Source organism: Oncorhynchus mykiss, chromosome 27, assembly GCF_057628025.1.
Source record: "Oncorhynchus mykiss isolate SJ-2025 chromosome 27, ASM5762802v1, whole genome shotgun sequence".
NCBI classification, from domain to species: Eukaryota; Metazoa; Chordata; class Actinopteri; order Salmoniformes; family Salmonidae; genus Oncorhynchus; species Oncorhynchus mykiss.
Genome location: NC_143048.1, coordinates 13,445,727 through 13,466,146, shown reverse-complemented (window position 1 = coordinate 13,466,146; position 20,420 = coordinate 13,445,727). Strand labels below are relative to the sequence as shown.

Sequence of the window (20,420 nt, the reverse complement as noted above, 5' to 3'; positions counted from 1 at the left end):
AACGGAGTTCCATGCAATGATGGCTCTATATGGTACTGTACGCTTTATTTAATTTGTTCTGGATTTCGGGACTGTGAAAAGACTCCTGGTGGCATGTCTGGTGGGGTAAGTGTGTGTGTCAGAGCTATGTGTAAGTTGACTATGCAAACCATTTGGGATTTTCAACTGATTTAATGTTTCTCTATAAAGACTTGAAGTGATGCAGTCAGTCTCCCCTCAACTCTTAATCAAGAGAGACTGGCATGCATAGTATTTATATCAGCCATCTGATTACAATGAAGAGCAAGACGTGCCGCTCTGTTCTGGGCCAGTGTAACCGATGTGAAATGGCTAGCTAGTTAGCGGTGGTGTGCGCTAATAGCGTTTCAATCGGTTTATGGTTATTGATAGATAACAATATTTTTTCCACTTCTCCCACACTAACTTTACAACACCCAATGCTTTTCTTTTATTATTTCATTTTTTTATGCATGAATACGATGTCTCACTGTTCGTTGTTGGCATTTCATGCCTGAGTTTGCTCACTTTGCCAATGAAGCAATAATTAAAATAATTGGCAATATCCAATGGTTTTGTGATGAATAAATCAAATCAAATCAAATCAAATTTTATTTGTCACATACACATGGTTAGCAGATGTTAATGCGAGTGTAGCGAAATGCTTGTGCTTCTAGTTCCGACAATGCAGTAATAACCAACAAGTAATCTAACTAACAATTCCAAAACTACTGTCTTGTACACAATGTGAGGGGATAAAGAATATGTACATAAGGATATATGAATGAGTGATGGTACAGAGCAGCATAGGCAGATACAGTAGATTGTATCGAGTACAGTATATACATATGAGATGAGTATGTAAACAAAGTGGCATAGTTAAAGTGGCTAGTGATACATGTATTACATAAGGATACAGTCGATGATATAGAGTACAGTATATACGTATGCCTATGAGATGAATAATGTAGGGTGAGTAACATTATATAAGGTAGCATTGGTTAAAGTGGCTAGTGATATATTTACATCATTTCCCATCAATTCCCATTATTAAAGTGGCTGGAGTTGAGTCAGTGTCAGTGTGTTGGCAGCAGCCACTCAATGTTAGTGGTGGCTGTTTAACAGTCTGATAGCCTTGAGATAGAAGCTGTTTTTCAGTCTCTCGGTCCCAGCTTTGATGCACCTGTACTGACCTCGCCTTCTGGATGATAGCGGGGTGAACAGGCAGTGGCTCGGGTGGTTGATGTCCTTGATGATCTTTATGGCCTTCCTGTGACATCGGGTGGTGTATGTGTCCTGGAGGGCAGGTAGTTTGCCCCCGGTGATGCGTTGTGCAGACCTCACTACCCTCTGGAGAGCCTTACGGTTGAGGGCGGAGCAGTTGCCGTACCAGGCGGTGATACAGCCCGCCAGGATGCTCTCGATTGTGCATCTGTAGAAGTTTGTGAGTGCTTTTGGTGACAAGCCAAATTTCTTCAGCCTCCTGAGGTTGCCTTCTTCACAATGCTGTCTGTGTGAGTGGACCAATTCAGTTTGTCTGTGATGTGTATGCCGAGGAACTTAAAACTTGCTACCCTCTCCACTACTGTTCCATCGATGTGGATAGGGGGGTGTTCCCTCTGCTGTTTCCTGAAGTCCACAATCATCTCCTTAGTTTTGTTGACGTTGAGTGTGAGGTTATTTTCCTGACACCACACTCCGAGGGCCCTAACCTCCTCCCTGTAGGCCGTCTCGTCGTTGTTGGTAATCAAGCCTACCACTGTTGTGTCGTCCGCAAACTTGATGATTGAGTTGGAGGCGTGCGTGGCCACGCAGTCGTGGGTGAACAGGGAGTACAGGAGAGGGCTCAGAACGCACCCTTGTGGGGCCCCAGTGTTGAGGATCAGTGGGGAGGAGATGTTGTTGCCTACCCTCACCACCTGGGGGCGGCCCGTCAGGAAGTCCAGTACCCAGTTGCACAGGGCGGGGTCGAGACCCAGGGTCTCGAGCTTGATGACGAGCTTGGAGGGTACTATGGTGTTGAATGCCGAACTGTAGTCAATGAACAGCATTCTCACATAGGTATTCCTCTTGTCCAGATGGGTTAGGGCAGTGTGCAGTGTGGTTGAGATTGCATCGTCTGTGGACCTATTTGGGCGGTAAGCAAATTGGAGTGGGTCTAGGGTGTCAGGTAGGGTGGAGGTGATATGGTCCTTGACTAGTCTCTCAAAGCACTTCATGATGACGGAAGTGAGTGCTACGGGGCGGTAGTCGTTTAGCTCAGTTACCTTAGCTTTCTTGGGAACAGGAACAATGGTGGCCCTCTTGAAGCATGTGGGAACAGCAGACTGGTATAGGGATTGATTGAATATGTCCGTAAACACACCGGCCAGCTGGTCTGCGCATGCTCTGAGGGCGCGGCTGGGGATGCCGTCTGGGCCTGCAGCCTTGCGAGGGTTAACACGTTTAAATGTCTTACTCACCTCGGCTGCAGTGAAGGAGAGACCGCAAGTTTTCGTTGCAGGCCGTGTCAGTGGCACTGTATTGTCCTCAAAGCGGGCAAAAAAGTTATTTAGTCTGCCTGGGAGCAGGACATCCTGGTCCGTGACTGGGCTGGATTTCTTCCTGTAGTCCGTGATTGACTGTAGACCCTGCCACATGCCTCTTGTGTCTGAGCCGTTGAATTGAGATTCTACTTTGTCTCTGTACTGACGCTTAGCTTGTTTGATAGCCTTGCGGAGGGAATAGCTGCACTGTTTGTATTCGGTCAAGGCATCTGATTTGATGAAAGATGGAGTTGAATTTGTCTTTCTGCCCATAATTTCATTTAATGTACTCTACAAGAAAAAAAATGTGATAATCATTATATAATTGATCTTGGCTTCATAATACAGTTTCTTCTTTTTGTTGAGTTTAGTCATATAATTTCTCAATTTGCGGTAAATTAGCCAGTCAGAGGTGCAGCCAGACTTATTAGCCACTCTTTTTGCACCATCTCTTTCAACCATACAGTTTTTCAATTGCTCATCAATCCATGGAGCCTTAACAGTTCTAACAGTCAGTTTCTTAACAGGTGCATGTTTATCAATAATTGGAAGAAGCAATTTCATAAATTCATCAAGTGCAGCGTCTGGATGCTCCTTATTTATCACATCAGACCAACAAATATTTTTAACATCATCCACGTAAGAGTCAGCTAAATCAAAATAAATTTTGTATGATCTCATACACTACTTTAGGCCCAGCTTTTGGAACTTTGGCTTTAATGGATATAGCCACTGTATTGTGATCACTTTATCCAATGGGCACGGATCCAGCATTAGAACAAAGTTCTACAGTATTAGTTAAAATGTGATCGATACATGTGGATGATATAGTTCCTGTAGTGTTTGTAAACAGCCTGGTAGGTTGATTAATAACCTGAACCAGATTACAGGCACTGGTTACAGTGAGAAACTTCCTCTTGAGCAGACTTTCCTCTAGGATCAGATTATAAAAATATTGACAGAAAACCAGTCAATATTCAGGTCCCCAAGAAAGTAGATCTCTGTTTACATCACATACACTATCAAGCATTTCACACATACTGTATTATTTAGATACTGACTGTTAGCACTTGGTGGCCTATAGAAAAACCCCAAAAGAAAAGGCAGTGTATTTTTTTTAACAAGAACTAGGCTATTTATATCCACAGAGAAGGTGAAAATGTGGTTCCTTCTTGGAGAAGGTGAAAAACCTGTTGGTCTACCTCCTTGAGATTATTTAAAAAATGTAGACAACTGAGGCGGGCCTGCAACTACAGTGTTTTTGCCTCATCAATGTGACTGTGACATTTTTTTACATTAATTTTTATTGAACCTTTATTGAAGGAAAAAGGAAACCGCACAGTGCTCTTGATAGTATCACTGATATTTAATAAGCTTACGTATGAGGCCGATATGTAAGCTAATTAAATATCAGTGATACTATCAAGAGCACTGTGCGGTTTCCTTGATCCTTCATCTTGTTCAACTGTTGCCATGCACCTGCAAATAAGATTGCTCAGATGTGCGAGTGCCTTTTGAATAGAACTTTTATTTTTGCTTGGCAAGTCAATTAAGAACAAATTCTTATTTACAATGGCGGCCTACCCCGGCCAAACCCTTACATCAGTCAGAATGTTTTGGAAACTCCTTTCCGGTCTTACCTGTTTTTCCTGCCTTTCCCAAGCCCAGCCCATTTCGGTTTTAACCAGCATGCTGTGACATTTGGGAAGCATTGTCAGTCTTACTTAGAATGACTGTGGTCCACTCTATCTCCAGGACCTACATTTCTCACCACCATGGCCACTGCCGCATGGCCTGAGGAGGAGTTTGTGTGCTCTGTCTGTCTGGAGACGCTACGTGACCCTGCCACGTTGCCCTGTGGTCACACGTACTGCCTGCCCTGCATCCAGGGGCACTGGGACCGGAATGAGGCCAAGGGTCAGTGTAACTGCCCCCAGTGTAGACAGGTCTTCACCCCACGGCCCTCTCTGGCCAAGAGCACAGTGCTAGTGGAGGCCATGGAGAAACTGAGAAGAAAGGGCATCCAGGAGCATCCCTACCTCTCCATCTCGTCTGCCCCACCATCCATGCCTGTCTACCTGGAGGTGTGTGCGGACACAGGCCTTCGCCAAGGGGGGATGTACCCCCAGCTGCCAGTCGTCAGCCACAGGCTTTGCCCTCAACACCAGCGGCCCCTAGAGCTCTACTGCCATGACGATAAGGAATGTGTGTGTGACGAGTGTTGTCGTCATGGACACAAGGGCCACCGTGTGGTTAAACCAGAACAGGAGAGGAAGGAGAGACAGGTAAAGAACCATGACTGTGTTTTGTCTGTTGCCACAACTATTTTATTTGAACATAACGGCATCATCTGAATTTGAGAAAATACTGGGTGCTTGAGAGAATCCGGTGTTTCTGTATACTGTGTCCCTATGTGCAGAGGGAGCTAGTTCCGATGCAGGCCGAGACACAGAGGAGGATCCAAGAGATGGAGAAGGAGCTCAAGGAGTTCCCACAAGCTGCCCAGCTCCACAAAGTAAAGGAAACCCCTCATCAATGACAGTATGAGTAAAATATGTTGTGGTTACAACATTTGTTGTCAGAGCCTAGTAGTTAGTCACAGTTTCATAACACTCTGTCCCCTCTTTCACTTCTTCCTCGTCTCTCCCCCTCTATTCATCCCTCCATTTTTGCATTGCTTCTCTCAATGTCTGTGTCCCCTCTCTTCTCAGAGCTCAGTCCATGCCCTACAAAAGGAGGGTGTAGAGCTCTTCTCTGAGCTGGTGAAGAGTGTGGAGCTGATGAGTACCCAGGTCGGGGAGCTGCTTTGTACCTATGAGGCCTCCATGGGCAGCCGGTCTGAGGGCCACATCCACAAACTGGAGCAGGAGCTGGCCCAGCTCCGCAGGAAAGACCAGGAACTCAGCAGACTGGCCAGCATGCAGGATCACATCTGCTTCTTAAAGGTCCAAGGGGACAAGATAATGGGATTGAGATGATGACAGTTTAATTCAGACAAGTGCCAATGACCATCCTCACCACCAGGTGTTATTGTCTTAATCTATCATCCTTCACAGAATTTCTTCACCCTGGAGCCCCTCACACAGAATGGGGGCAGAGAGGGGTTAGGGCTGGGTGAGGAGGCCCTTGTGTCTGAGATTCAAACCGTGATGGAAGAGCTAAGAGATGGACTAAAGGATCTCTGTAAATCCAGCATGGCCAAGCTCTTCCGAACTGGTGAGTCCATGGGCGTTTTCAATGGCCTGAAACATATACAGGGAAATTAGGACCTGTTTTCCTATTTTCCCTTTTGATCGTGTTGGTTCTGTTGAGAATGCTCAAAGGTTGAGCAATATATGCTTCTCAATATTACTGAAACTGTTTCTTGCTTGTAGTGAATGATGCCACTCTTAGTCCATCTCAGTTGTTCAGTGGTCAAGCTGCAGGGAACGGAGCATCTACAGACAACAATCAGGTGGCTACACAAAACACAGGTAAGCATCTACAAGTCATGTTTTAAAAAAAAGAAAACACAGAAAGGTGCAGCTGCCATTTCCTATCAGAATGTTAGTCTTTTTTTATTTGTGTTCATCTCTCTGCAGTTCCCGAGGTGCCATCAAACCCTCGACTGAACACGGGTACATTTTTCATTCAGTCTTTGTATGAGAAGATTATCAAGTACATCAACCTTTAATAACAGACTAAAGATGCTTTCCCCTTATTGCATTTTAGTATGTGAAATAACATTAAACCCTTCACCTCTACCTGCACCTAGCCGATTCAACTCCACGGAGTTGAGCGGCGACTAGTGTCGGCGGACTGGAGCTCCAACGTCACATATAGATGTTTTATATTTAAAAAAAAGATTGATTTCAGCTCCCAGAGAATAGCCCGCAATTACACACATTGTGCGCTATACATTTATTTTTAAAATGTATGTGACGGAGCTCCAGTCCACCCATACTCAACTTGATCATTAATCGTTGAGTTTAGTTGGCTACCTCCACCTAGACCTCAAGGTAAATAAATGCATTGAGTATTCTGAAAAAAGTTCAAGTTTGATTATAACCATAAAAACAGCTTTTTCTCACCTCTATTGCTTTTCTTTAGTGAATGAGGTGACATCAACAGTGTACTTCCAAAGTTTTCATTAAAATGCAAATAAAATGTTGACATTAAACATTTTTATTTTCTCTCACTTTTAGTGAACCAGGTGACCACTGTTGGTTTGGCAAACCCAGAGCCAAAAACCAGAGAAGAAATGCTCAAATGTGAGTACCCCTTTTACTGCTTTCCACCCTTTAAATAGTTATAGAAATGTAGCCAAATTCACCATTGAAGCGTCTTCAGATCTTCAGACAAAAAAAGTGAGTGTGGACTACAAAGGAAGACAATAGCATCACCAGTCTTTCCTGTATTTCTCCATGTAGTTTGCTTAAATCCGACATTCGACCCCAACACTGCGTACCGCCACCTGAAACTGGGTGATGGGGATCGTAAAGCCACTCTGAAAGCAGAGAAGCAGAACCAGCCGGAGCACCCCGACCGTTTCATCTACTGGAGACAGATACTGTGCAGGGAGCCCCTGGCTGGAAGCCCTTACTACTGGGAGACAGAGTGGACGGGCCAGAAGGTGTATTATTACTGGCATAGAAATAGAATTACTGGAAGGGGCCCAGTGTCCCAGGCTACGACCACGCTTGACTCGAAAACTCATGCGTACACACCAGTGGAGGCTGCTGAGGGGAGGACGGCTCATAATAATGTCTGGAATGGAGTCGATGGAATGTTATCAACCACATGGAAACCACGTGTTTGATACCATGACATTCACTCCATTCCAGACATTATTATGAGCCGTCCTCCCTTCAGCAGCCTCTACTGGTACACACTCAATCGAATTATATTTCTATGGTCGTCATTAAGATCACATCAACTTATGTTATGTACTTGAGAGGTGCCCTTGATTTGAATCTATCATCAATTGACTAGTTTTCACTATTTTGGCTATGACTATTTTACTTTTTTATTGTTTGTCACTCAGATCACTATCGGCGTGGCCTACAGAGACTTGGGCAGGAAGGAGGCTGACGACAGCAGCAGGCTGGGATACAACGAGCAGTCTTGGAGCCTGAACTGGTCTGGGACGGGCTTCTCCATGTGGCATGCTGGGAAGGAGACCCAGCTAAGTTCAACCAAGGCTCGCAGGCTGGGGGTGTACCTGGACCAACATGAAGGAGTACTGGCCTTCTACAGGATCTCCAACAACCAGGCCCATCTCATCCACTCCCTCCAGACAGACTTTACTGGCCCCCTCTATCCCGGGTTCCGCTTCTGGTCAGGGGTCGGGGCGTCTGTGACTCTATGTCAACTGGACTAGGCTGGCATCTGGTCGTTCAGGTCCATTCTGGAAACCATGAGAAGGAAGTCAGCAATGACAATACAGTGCTCAGTGCTTAAGAACAGTTTATAGAACTGATAGGAAAGTTCCAGTAGTAGATGCTGATTTGCTGATGGCTTGTTCCAGCCATATCTCAGCTGCTGTCCTATTGTCATGTGCCTTTTTGGATTGTGAGAATTATATTCAAATGCATGATAAATAAATAAAAAATAAGCATAAACAAAGTTGATTCAGGCGAATTTGAATTGTTTTCAAAATGCCAGTAGTAGCTTTCCACATAGGAAGAGCAACACTGGAATACCTGTCACTCATTTGCCCACTGTTCTTTTTTTCTCCTGGTTTGAGATAAGATTTGGCCCACCAGCCCATAATGCACTGTCATGACAATGATCTTTTGAGCTTACACTGCATTCTGAAACTATTAAGACCCATTGACTTTTTCCACATTTTGTTACGTTACAGCCTTATTCTAAAATTGATTACGTTTTTTCCTCAATCTATACACAATACCCCATAATGACTAAGCAAAAACAGGTTTAGACATTTTTTGCTAATTTATTAAAAATAAAAATGTCACATTAACTGTGGCAATTTGGACACACCTACTCATTCAAGGGTTTTTCTTCATTTTTACTATTTTCTACATTTTAGAATAATAGTGAAGACATCAAAACTATGAAATAACACCTATGGAATCATGTAGTAACCAAAATAGTGTTAAACAAATCAAAATATATTTTATATTTGAGGTTCTTCAAAATAGCCCTGGTTTGCCTTTTATTTATTTAATTTTATTTTACCTTTATTTAACCAGGTAGGCAAGTTGAGAACAAGTTCTCATTTACAATTGCGACCTGGCCAAGATAAAGCAAAGCAGTTCGACAGATACAACGACACAGAGTTACACATGGAGTAAAACAAACATACAGTCAATAATACAGTATAAACAAGTCTATATACAATGTGAGAAAATGAGGTGAGAAGGGAGGTAAAGGCAAAAAAGTCCATGGTGGCAAGGTAAATACAATATAGCAAATAAAACACTGGAATGGTAGTTTTGCAATGGAAGAATGTGCAAAGTAGAAATAAAAATAATGGGGTGCAAAGGAGCAAAAATAAATAAATAAATTAAATACAGTTGGGAAAGAGGTAGTTGTTTGGGCTAAATTATAGGTGGGCTATGTACAGGTGCAGTAATCTGTGAGCTGCTCTGACAGTTGGTGCTTAAAGCTAGTGAGGGAGATAAGTGTTTCCAGTTTCAGAGATTTTTGTAGTTCGTTCCAGTCATTGGCAGCAGAGAACTGGAAAGAGAGGCGGCCAAAGAAAGAATTGGTTTTGGGGGTGACTAGAGAGATATACCTGCTGGAGCGTGTGCTACAGGTGGGAGATGCTATGGTGACCAGCGAGCTGAGATAAGGGGGGACTTTACCTAGCAGGGTCTTGTAGATGACATGGAGCCAGTGGGTTTGGCGACGAGTATGAAGCGAGGGCCAGCCAACGAGAGCGTACAGGTCGCAATGGTGGGTAGTATATGAGCTTACACTGACAGCTTTGCACTGGTACTGTAAGTATTCAGACACTTTACTCAGTATTTTACTTTGTTGAGGCACCTTTGGCAGCGATTACAGTCTTGAGGCTTCTTGGGTATGACGCTATAAGCTTGGTATTTGGGGAATTTCTCCCAATCTTCTCTGCCGATCCTCTAGCTCTGTCAGATTGGATGGAGAGCGTCGCTGCACAGCTATTCTCAGGTCTCTCCAGAGATGTTCGATTGGATTCAAGTCCGGGCTCTGGCTGGGCCACTCAAGGACATTCAAAGACTTGTCCCGAAGCCACTCCTGCATTGTCTTAGATGTGTGCTTAGGGTTGTTGTCCTGCTGGAAGGTGAACCTTCGCCCCAGTCTGAGGTCCTGAGCACTCTAGAGCAGGTTGTCATCAAGGATCTCTCTGCACTTTGTGCCGTTCATCGATCCTTCTCCTGACTACTCCCAGTCCTGCCGCTGAAAAACATCCCCTCAGCATGATGCTGCCACCACCATGCTTCACTGTAGGGATGGTGCCAGGTTTCCTCCAGACGTGATGCTCGGGATTCAGGCCAAAGAGTTCAATCTTGGTTTCATCAGACCCAGAATCGTGTTTCTCATGGTCTGAGAGCCTTTAGGTGCCTTTTGGCAAACTCCAAGCGGGCTGTCATGTGCCTTTTACTGAGGAGTGGCTTCCGTCTTGGCCACTCAACCATAAATGCCTGATTGGTGGAGTGCTGCAGAGATGGTTGTCCTTCTGGAAGGTTCTCCCATCTCCACAGAGGAACTCTAGAGCTCTGTCTGAGTGACCATCGGGTTCTTGGTCACCTCCCTGACCAAGGCCCTTCTCCCCCGATTTCTCAGTTTGGCCGGGCGGCCAGCTCTAGGAAGAGTCTTGGTGATTCCAAACTTTTCCATTTTAAGAATGATGGAGGCCACTTTGTTCTTGGGGACCTTCAATGCTGCAGAAATGTTTTTGTACCCTTCCCCAGATCTGTGCCTCGAAAACAATTCTGTCTCAGAGCTCTAGGGACAATTCCTTCAACCTCTTGGCTTGGTTTTTGCTCTGACATGCACTGTCAAATGTGGAACCTTATTTAGACAGGTGTGTGCCTTTCCAAATTATTTACCACAGGTGGACTCCAATCAAGTTGTAGAAACATCGCAGGATTGATCAATGGAGGAAACAGGATGCGCCGGAGCTCAATTTTGAGTCTCGTAGCAAAGGATCTGAATACTTATGTAAATAAGATATTTCTGTTTTTACTTTGTATAAATTTGCAGGAATTTCTAATCCTCTTTTTGCTTTGTCATTATGGGGTATTCTGTGTAGATTGAAGAGTAAAAAAAATGTTTCAATCAATTTTAGAATACGGCTGTATCGTAACAAAATTTGGAAAAAGTCAAGGGGTCTGAATACTTACCGAATGCACTACATATTTAGAAATCTTTGTCTAAATCTGTATTGATACATAACTGTTTGGAAGAGACTATCATCGTCCTTATATATTATTAAATATATTATTAAATGCTGCACCATAATTGGCAAGGATGAATACAGTTGCATGCATTTTAAGGAAACAAGACATGCAAATTGTAACTTTTGGGGGAAGTCACACATACAGTGCCTTGCGAAAGTATTCGGCCCCCTTGAACTTTGCGACCTTTTGCCACATTTCAGGCTTCAAACATAAAGATATAAAACTCTTTTTGTGAAGAATCAACAACAAGTGGGACACAATCATGAAGTGGAACGACATTTATTGGATATTTCAAACTTTTTTAACAAATCAAAAACTGAAAAATTGGGCGTGCAAAATTATTCAGCCCCTTTACTTTCAGTGCAGCAAACTCTCTCCAGAAGTTCAGTGAGGATCTCTGAATGATCCAATGTTGACCTAAATGACTAATGATGATAAATACAATCCACTTGTGTGTAATCAAGTCTCCGTATAAATGCACCTGCTCTGTGATAGTCTCAGAGGTCCGTTAAAAGCGCAGAGAGCATCATGAAGAACAAGGAACACACCAGGCAGGTCCGAGATAGTGTTGTGAAGAAGTTTAAAGCCGGATTTGGATACAAAAAGATTTCCCAAGCTTTAAACATCCCAAGGAGCACTGTGCAAGCGATAATATTGAAATGGAAGGAGTATCAGACCACTGCAAATCTACCAAGACCTGGCCGTCCCTCTAAACTTTCAGCTCATACAAGGAGAAGACTGATCAGAGATGCAGCCAAGAGGCCCATGATCACTCTGGATGAACTGCAGAGATCTACAGCTGAGGTGGGAGACTGTCCATAGGACAACAATCAGTTGTATATTGCACAAATCTGGCCTTTATGGAAGAGTGGCAAGAAGAAAGCCATTTCTTAAAGATATCCATAAAAAGTGTTGTTTAAAGTTTGCCACAAGCCACCTGGGAGACACACCAAACGTGGAAGAAGGTGCTCTGGTCAGATGAAACCAAAATTGAACTTTTTGGCAACAATGCAAAACGTTATGTTTGGCGTAAAAGCAACACAGCTGAACACACCATCCCCACTGTCAAACATGGTGGTGGCAGCATCATGGTTTGGGCCTGCTTTTCTTCAGCAGGGACAGGGAAGATGGTTAAAATTGATGGGAAGATGGATGGAGCCAAATACAGGACCATTCTGGAAGAAAACCTGATGGAGTCTGCAAAAGACCTGAGACTGGGACGGAGATTTTGTCTTCCAACAAGACAATGATCCAAAACATAAAGCAAAATCTACAATGGAATGGTTCAAAAATAAACATATCCAGGTGTTAGAATGGCCAAGTCAAAGTCCAGACCTGAATCCAATCGAGAATCTGTGGAAAGAACTGAAAACTGCTGTTCACAAATGCTCTCCATCCAACCTCACTGAGCTCGAGCTGTTTTGCAAGGAGGAATGGGAAAAAATGTCAGTCTCTCGATGTGCAAAACTGATAGAGACATACCCCAAGCGACTTACAGCTGTAATCGCAGCAAAAGGTGGCGCTACAAAGTATTAACTTAAGGCGGCTGAATAATTTTGCACGCCCAATTTTTCAGTTTTTGATTTGTTAAAAAGGTTTGAAATATCCAATAAATGTCGTTCCAATTCATGATTGTGTCCCACTTGTTGTTGATTCTTCACAAAAAAATACAGTTTTATATCTTTATGTTTGAAGCCTGAAATGTGGCAAAAGGTCGCAAAGTTCAAGGGGGCCGAATACTTTCGCAAGGCACTGTACAGTGTTGAAGACATGCCAATCCATTCCTAACTATACCTACTGGAAGATGTAACCAATTATTTTCTCTTCTCCACCACTTACTTTATTATCTAGTTTGTTGCTTAGAGTTACATTTACATACATGTAATCACTCACGTGTTTTGACAATCTCACCACATAGAACTTCTGAGAGGATTGTGCAGTAGATTTGATGGAATAGTTAGTATTATGTTTTACATCAAATCACACGTTTCACAACTTTGCTCTTTCTCCCTCTCTTTCTGATCTAGATGTTGGATACGTGTATGGTGGAAAAAGAGTGCATCAGTGTAGACTACACTGTAGAGTGTCTGGCCATTCAGAGTAGTAGTAGAAAGAAAGAAAGGGCCTTCCCCAAACTGTTGACACAAAGACTGAAGCACAGAATCATCTAGAATGTCACTGTATGCTATAGTGTTAAGATGTCCCTTCACTGGAACTAAGGGGCCTAGCCCTAACCATGAAGAACAGCCCCAGACCATTATTCCTCCTCCACCAAACTTTACAGTTGGCACTATGCATTGGGGCAGGTAGCGTCCGTTGGACTGCCAGATGGTGAAGCGTGATATATCACTCCAGAGAACACGTTTCCACCACTCCAGAATCTAATGGAGGAGAGCTTTACACCACTCCAGCCGACGACTGGCATTGCACATGGTGATCTTGGGCTTGTGTGCAACTGCTCTGCCATGGAAACCCATTTCATGATGCTCCCAATGAACAGTTATTGTTCTGACTTTGCTTCCAGAGGCGGTTTGGAACTCGGTAGTGAGTGTTGCAACCAAGGACAGACTATTTTTACGCGCTTCAGCACTCGCCAGTCCCATTCTATGATCTTGTGTGGGCTACAACTTTGCGGCTGAGCCGTTGTTGCTCCTAGATGTTTCCACTTCACAATACCAGCACTAACAGTTGACCGGGGCAGCTCTAGCAGGGCAGGACTTTTACAAACGGACTTGTTGGAAAGGTGGCATTCTATGACGGTGCCACGTTGAAAGTTACTGAGCTCTTCAGTAAGGCCATTCTACTGCCAATGTTTGTCTATGGAGATTTCATGGCTGTGTGCTCAATTTTGTACACCTGTCAGCAATGGGTGTCCCTGAACTAGCCAAATCCACTAATTTGAAGAGGTGTCCACTTACTTTTGTATATATAGTGTACTTTAACACCAAACACCCTGACAACCTACTCCCCCTGCCCTCCCTTCCCAATATATTATGCTGGGAATGAGTTCACTGTTCACTGGGGCGGCAGGGTAGCCTAGTGGTTAGAGTGTTGGACTAGTAACCGGAAAGTTGCACGTTCAAACCCCCGAGCTGACAAGGTACAAATCTGTCGTTCTGCCCCTGAACAGGCAGTTAACCCACTGTTCCTAGGCCGTCATTGAAAATAAGAATTTGTTCTTAACTGACTTGCCTAGTTAAATAAAGGTTAAAAAAAAAAAAAAAACTCTTGCTGATCAGCGCAAATCCAACACAAACGCCTATCGCCCGTTGCATCAGGAAAGGGTCCCCTGACGACTACCTGACACTCTCACCATCTCCCATTAAAATACACAATGAGCAGGTGGGAGCTGTCTGACACCTGAAAACACAGGTAAAGTGTTGTTGCAGTTCAATGGGAACTACATGGTCCGGGTGACAGACAATACCTGTCCCACATATCCAGGACACAAAGCCTGTCGCTGCCCAGTCCACAGAGGACAGAGTGGGAGGTGGGGTTTATAGGCCGAGTTCCTTTCCTGGTGACAGTCTAGCCATCCCATCCCGCTATCTGTGAACATCGATTGCCATCCCCAAGCTGCAAAATGATTTCCTATTAACAGGCATACTGCAGATTTAGGCTCCACAGTGGTTGAATGAGGACAGAGGAGTTAAGCTTTTGCACAGGGGCATTGTCATGCATAGTGCCAACTGTAGCCAAGGGGGTGCACCAATCCTGTCCTGGAAGGCAGCAGTCCTGCTGCTTTTTGTAAGGTGAAACAATTTAACATATCACTGGAACATGCTGCTAGATCAGGTACTCTATGAGAGATTCAAGTTACAACGACTATTCCATGGCTCTAATGTTTATACTTTCCCCATTCAAATACAGTCTGTTCGGTTGTGAGTGGTGTTGATTCTCTCTGCACGTACCATTTGTCTAAGATAGTGTGTCGCGGCAGGTGTGTGTACAGTATATGGGAGAATGCATACTGTGGTGTAACTGTGTGCTTACTCTCTCCATCACTGTAACTAACATGCTCTCTTCTCCTACAGCTACCGTACTGCTGTGGTTGCTGGGTCCCCAGCTGCAGGCCGGGGACAAGTTGTCCGTCACCCTGCCCATCGGATGCTTCCTGTGCGACGAACAGAGCCACTACAACACCTTTACCGGCTTTCTGCTCTGCTCCACTGACTAAGTCTGAGCTGAAGCTACTGAGGCTACCACACCCCACCACCTTCGCCCTGTCTTTAACTCCTTTGCCCAGTCCTGCTTCAGGAAGGGAACCTGGAGCTGGTCTTGAGGCTCTGGGATGAGAATGTGACCAGGGGCCAGCTCCTCCAGTGAATGTCAATCAGAACTACATTCATCTTTCCAGGACCAGAACTAGGCTCCCCCCAGCCTTGACCATCCCCCCAACAACTTTGGTGTAACAACTTCTTACCCAATCAAGTTAACAGGTGATGTATGCCGTGATGGGAAAAATACATTTGCATGTGTTAGATTATTGAAATTTTTATAAGCCATGATTATACAACAAGTACTTGGTCTGTGTATATCTTTTATATCTCTCTGTGTTATTGCATTACTGTATTCATACTAATACTAACATTACTTAATGATCCTAAGGGTCCACAAATAGAGACAAACATGTCATGTACTGAGATGAGTGGGGTGAAAGTACAGCCTCTGCACAATAAAGATAAATGCCAAATTAGCATTTTTGAGGCGAAAAAAATCTAAAGTCTGTCACTAAAGTGACAAATAAACGCAAACAGACAACTCAACTTGCCTTTGTATTGCTATGAATTCACTCAACTAAATCGTTACACATTGAAAGCGTACATTGTCCTCTTGAGTGAAATGGATTAATTTGACACCACTTTATGTAATCTGATCATATTTTTCAACTTGTTGCTATTTTCTGAGCTCTGTACCATACAGCTCAGCATGTTGTCAGGGATGTACAGGCTAGGGGTGTACAGAGCAGTGAATTTAAGCCATCTGCATTAATACTGTATCTATGTAACTCTATCAGTATCTGTCTCTGTGGCCATCAGACTCCACATGAGACAGATTTGACCTCAGTGACCTCAGTGACCCAAGAGATAATGTGCCAGAAAATCCAGGGAGGAGTTATGGACGAGATAATATAATTTGCATGAATCAAAACAATAGAGGTGCACAAGTGTAATACAATGTGTATTTGGCTCGGCAATAGTGACATGAATATCTTTACAGCTTTTCTTATGTCCCTTTCAGCAACACATTACTTAAATGCTATGTACTAGCTACATATTGTATGTAGCACAACCAGTTCACTGGTCCTTGACCATTATTTATGTGTCATATATTTCTGTCATCAACATACATGCGTACAATGCAACATTTATATTCACATATACTGTGTGTATACTGAACAAAAATATAAACGCAACATACAACCATTTCAAAGATTTTATTGAGTTACAGTTCATATCAGGAGATCAATCAAATGTAATTAATGAATCAAATTGAACTAATCTATGGATTTCACATGACTGGGAATGCAAATATGCATCTGTTGGTCACAGATGTAATCTGATAATATTTTTCAACATGTTGCTATAATCTGACATCTGTACCATACAGTTATGCTCAACACGTTGTCAGGAATGTACAGGCTAGGGGTGTAAAGAGCAGTGGAGTTTAGCCATCAGCATTAACACTGTGGTCAGGTGCCACAACGAGGGACTTGGGAAAATTACACTTGGCCCGGAACAGGGCAGCATCAATGGCAACCCGTCATTCAGGGTAAAGCCCCACCTTGCATGTTATTTTGGCATTAATAGGTGTCACATATCAGTTCGCAAACAATGTAAAATAAAAATCATTGAGTTAATAAAGCTGCATACAAATATGATCTCTTTTTTGCTTTCTTGAGTAAGGCAGCTCCAAAATGCAAGTGTTTCAGCCTACTGCAGCTCAGTGCTTTCTGTGGTGGTGGGGCAGCCAGCGGAAAATACAGAGTGAAGGGGTTGGTAATGTTCTCTAGTTACGCCGTGATTGGCTCAGTGTTCTGTCACTCATGGGGACACTACATCACTGCAAAATCTATGGGGAGAGCTCGAAAATTCAAGCCCCTTGGATGCTACCATAGAGTTACATTAGAAGTGCCCATCCAAGAAGGCTCAAGGTCATTGGCCACAGATAAAATTACTTAAAATCACGTCATATCTACAGTAGCTTTGATTGGAATGATCATGTCAAGCAAGCAGTCATCATCATGAATCAAGTCAACAATCTACTGGCAAATCCTTTTCAATCCTTGTCATGTGAAGAGAAATTATGAAGAGAAATGATAGATAAAACGTATCAGTACTCATCGGCCATTGAACATAAACATTAGACAACAAGTTGGAAATTGCAAATTCAACAATGAGTAGTTTGGAGGTGTTAGCAGTTGATGTTCCTCTTCAGTAACACAGACCACAAAGCAAATCAGGGGGAGAAAAATAGGTTTATTTAACGAGGACAAATCATGGATGTTATGCTGAGGTAGATGTTCATTATCCCCTGTCCACAGTAATTCTCTCCACAGAACAAAGAGACAGAATGTAGTTTAATAACCGAACCCTAGCCTGTGGTTGACCAATTAGAATTCCTTGCAATAAAACCAAATAACAAGTATCCTGTTTCAGGCTCAATGCCGAGACAAATTCCTCCCATGTCTCTGACCCATTGATCATTAATTCCCTACTACATAAAAAACACTATTTCCATTGATCGTTAATTCCCTCTTGACCATTAGTCCTCTGCGCTGTGTATTTATCTTCGAAATATTCTTACACTTCCCCCTAGACCATTTTAAAAAGAAATATACTTCAAATGTCTTTTTAGAAAACATTTAAAAAATAAACAGTGTTAAAAAGCATTAGCACTAAGCATAAAATCATTCACATTAAATACCTTGTATTTCTATAAAACAGAAAGGGCATATTTTACTTGCTGTTAAAACAATAAATAGATTTCAAACAAAGTTATAGAAAATAAGTATTAACATATTTATGATTCCTTCCACATCCTGTATTAAAAGATTGTCTGCAAGTATTTAGTCGGCCACCAATTGTGCAAGTTCTCCCACTTAACAATATGAGAGAGGCCTGTAATTATCATCATAGGTACACTTCAACTATGACAGACAAAATGAGAAATCACATTGTAGGATTTTTTATGAATTTATTTGCAAATTATGGTGGAAAATAAGTATTTGGTCACCTACAAACAAGCAAGATTTCTGGCTCTCACAGACCTGTAACTTCTTCTTTAAGAGGCTCCTCTGTCCTCCACTCGTTACCTGTATTAATGGCACCTGTTTGAACTTGTTATCAGTATAAAAGACACCTGTCCACAACCTCAAACAGTCACACTCCAAACTCTACTATGGCCAAGACCAAAGAGCTGTCAAAGGACACCAGAAACAAAATTGTAGACCTGCACCAGGCTGGGAAGACTGAATCTGCAATAGGTAAGCAGCTTGTTTGAAGAAATCAACTGTGGGAGCAATTATTAGGAAATGGAAGACATACAAGACCACTGATAATCTCCCTCGATCTGGGGCTCCACGCAAGATCTCACCCCGTGGGGTCAAAATGATCACAAGAACGGTGAGCAAAAATCCCAGAACCACACGGGGAGACCTAGTGAATGACCTGCAGAGAGCTAGGACCAAAGTAACAAAGCCTACCATCAGTAACACACTACGCCGCCAGGGACTCAAATCCTGCAGTGCCAGACGTGTCCCGCTGCTTAAGCCAGTACATGTCCAGGCCCATCTGAAGTTTGCTAGAGAGCATTTGGATGATCCAGAAGAAGATTGGGAGAATGTCATATGGTCAGATGAAACCAAAATAGAACTTTTTGGTAAAAACTCAACTTGTCGTGTTTGGAGGACAAGGAATGCTGAGTTGCATCCAATGAACACCATACCTACTGTGAAGCATGGGGTTGGAAACATCATGCATTGGGGCTGTTTTTCTGCAAAGGGACCAGGACGATGATCCGTGTAAAGGAAAGAATTAATGGGGCCATGTATCGTGAGATTTTGAGTGAAAACCTCCTTCCATCAGAAAGGGCATTGAAGATGAAACGTGGCTGGGTCTTTCAGCATGACAATGATCCCAAACACACCGCCCGGGCAACGAAGGAGTGGCTTCGTAAGAAGCATTTCAAGGTCCTGGAGTGGCCTAGCCAGTCTCCAGATCTCAACCCCATAGAAAATCTTTGGAGGGAGTTGAAAGTCTGTGTTGCCCAGCAACAGCCCCAAAACATCACTGCTCTAGAGGAGATCTGCATGGAGGAATGGGGGAAAATACCAGCAAAGTGTGTGAAAACCTTGTGAAGACTTACAGAAAACGTTTGACCTCTGTCATTGCCAACAAAGGGTATATAACAAAGTATTGAGGTAAACTTTTGTTATTGACCAAATACTTATTTTCCACCATAATTTGCAAATAAATTCATTAAAAATCCTACAATGTGATTTTCTGGATGTTTTTCTAATTTTGTCTGTCATAGTTGAAGTGTACCTATGATGAAAATTACAGTCCTCTCTCATCTTTTTAAGTGGGAGAACTTGCACAATTGGTGGCTGACTAAATACTTTTTTGCCCCACTGTACTTTTTTCCCCTCACTGTACATACATGCAGACACATACACATACTTTGTAACAGATCAACTCACTGGCATACTGAGCATGACAATACAAATGTGATGAAATTATGGAAGCAGATATTCAAACATCGATCGACATCTAAACTCAAATGCAATTCTACAAATAAAAAATGCAACTACAATGTTCCAAGTGTGTATATTGTGTGTGTGTGTGTCTGTGCACCATTGTAACCAATAATATTCCATGTACAGTGAAATTCAGACAGTCTGCCTTTGAAATAGTATTGCTTTGAACAAAATAAAAGCTGGTTTGTTACATGAAGCAAGACACGTGCCATCGTGTGCTGTTTATTGTTTTTTGAAATAGCCCCTCAAAGGTGTGGTCTTTCCATAGGTTCTAAATTAATTAATTAATCTCTAAATGAATGCTGAGTTAATGAATAATAATGGACCTACAACCAAATAGGTATACAAGTTGATGATAATGAGCCTTAGGCTAGTGTTATTATGATTGGCTTGTATTTAGTTGTAGTTAGCGTAATTATTTAGAATTGAATCAGGGTTCCGACGAGTCATGGAATTGCTGCAATATCTTGGCATTTTTAGATGTGCATTTCAGACTGGGAAAGTCATGCGATTTAATAGAATAATTTCAGAAAATGTGGGAATTATAGGTCTACATACGGATCCCTGTTTGGATATTAAATGAGCCTATCTTGTATTTTCGGTCGTTTTTTCACATTGCATTGTGTGCTTTTGGTCTTTGTCTTGAAAATTCTTATCTGTAGTTCGCAAGTCAATAACTTTTTTATGTATGAATGGGAAACCTGTTAAATATGGGTCGCTGAAGACCACCAATCCATTTATTTAATACAACAAATC

General features: G+C 42.8%; 1 protein-coding gene across 3 annotated transcripts; it reads left to right on the top strand.

Annotated features, from left to right (window-relative positions):
- The first annotated feature begins 4,211 nt into the window (after positions 1–4,211).
- ftr86 (finTRIM family, member 86) lies at positions 4,212–8,126 on the top strand. 3 transcript variants are annotated; one of them, XM_021587616.3, is made up of 9 exons: positions 4,223–4,807; positions 4,942–5,037; positions 5,234–5,467; positions 5,579–5,738; positions 5,897–5,995; positions 6,104–6,139; positions 6,707–6,772; positions 6,932–7,134; positions 7,546–8,126. In XM_021587616.3, exons 1-9 carry the CDS (start codon positions 4,298–4,300, stop codon positions 7,879–7,881), a joined length of 1,740 nt encoding a protein of 579 aa, XP_021443291.2. In that variant the 5' UTR covers positions 4,223–4,297; the 3' UTR covers positions 7,882–8,126. The 3 variants fall into 3 exon arrangements, with proteins under 3 accessions (XP_021443292.1, XP_021443291.2, XP_090080621.1); XM_090224495.1 differs by having other exon boundaries at positions 4,233–4,807; positions 4,942–5,063; XM_021587617.3 differs by lacking the exon at positions 6,104–6,139 and having other exon boundaries at positions 4,212–4,807.
- The last annotated feature ends 12,294 nt before the right edge of the window (positions 8,127–20,420 follow it).

What these genes read in the sequence shown, in the direction of transcription:
- ftr86 (XM_021587616.3), top strand. Translation starts at nt 4,298, where the DNA reads ATGGCCACTGCCGCATGGCCTGAGGAGGAGTTTGTGTGCTCTGTCTGT. An exon ending in AAGCTGCCCAGCTCCACAAA is followed by an intron (nt 5,038 to 5,233) that starts GTAAAGGAAACC and finishes CTCTCTTCTCAG; the next exon opens with AGCTCAGTCCATGCCCTACA. An exon ending in GGCCAAGCTCTTCCGAACTG is followed by an intron (nt 5,739 to 5,896) that starts GTGAGTCCATGG and finishes TCTTGCTTGTAG; the next exon opens with TGAATGATGCCACTCTTAGT.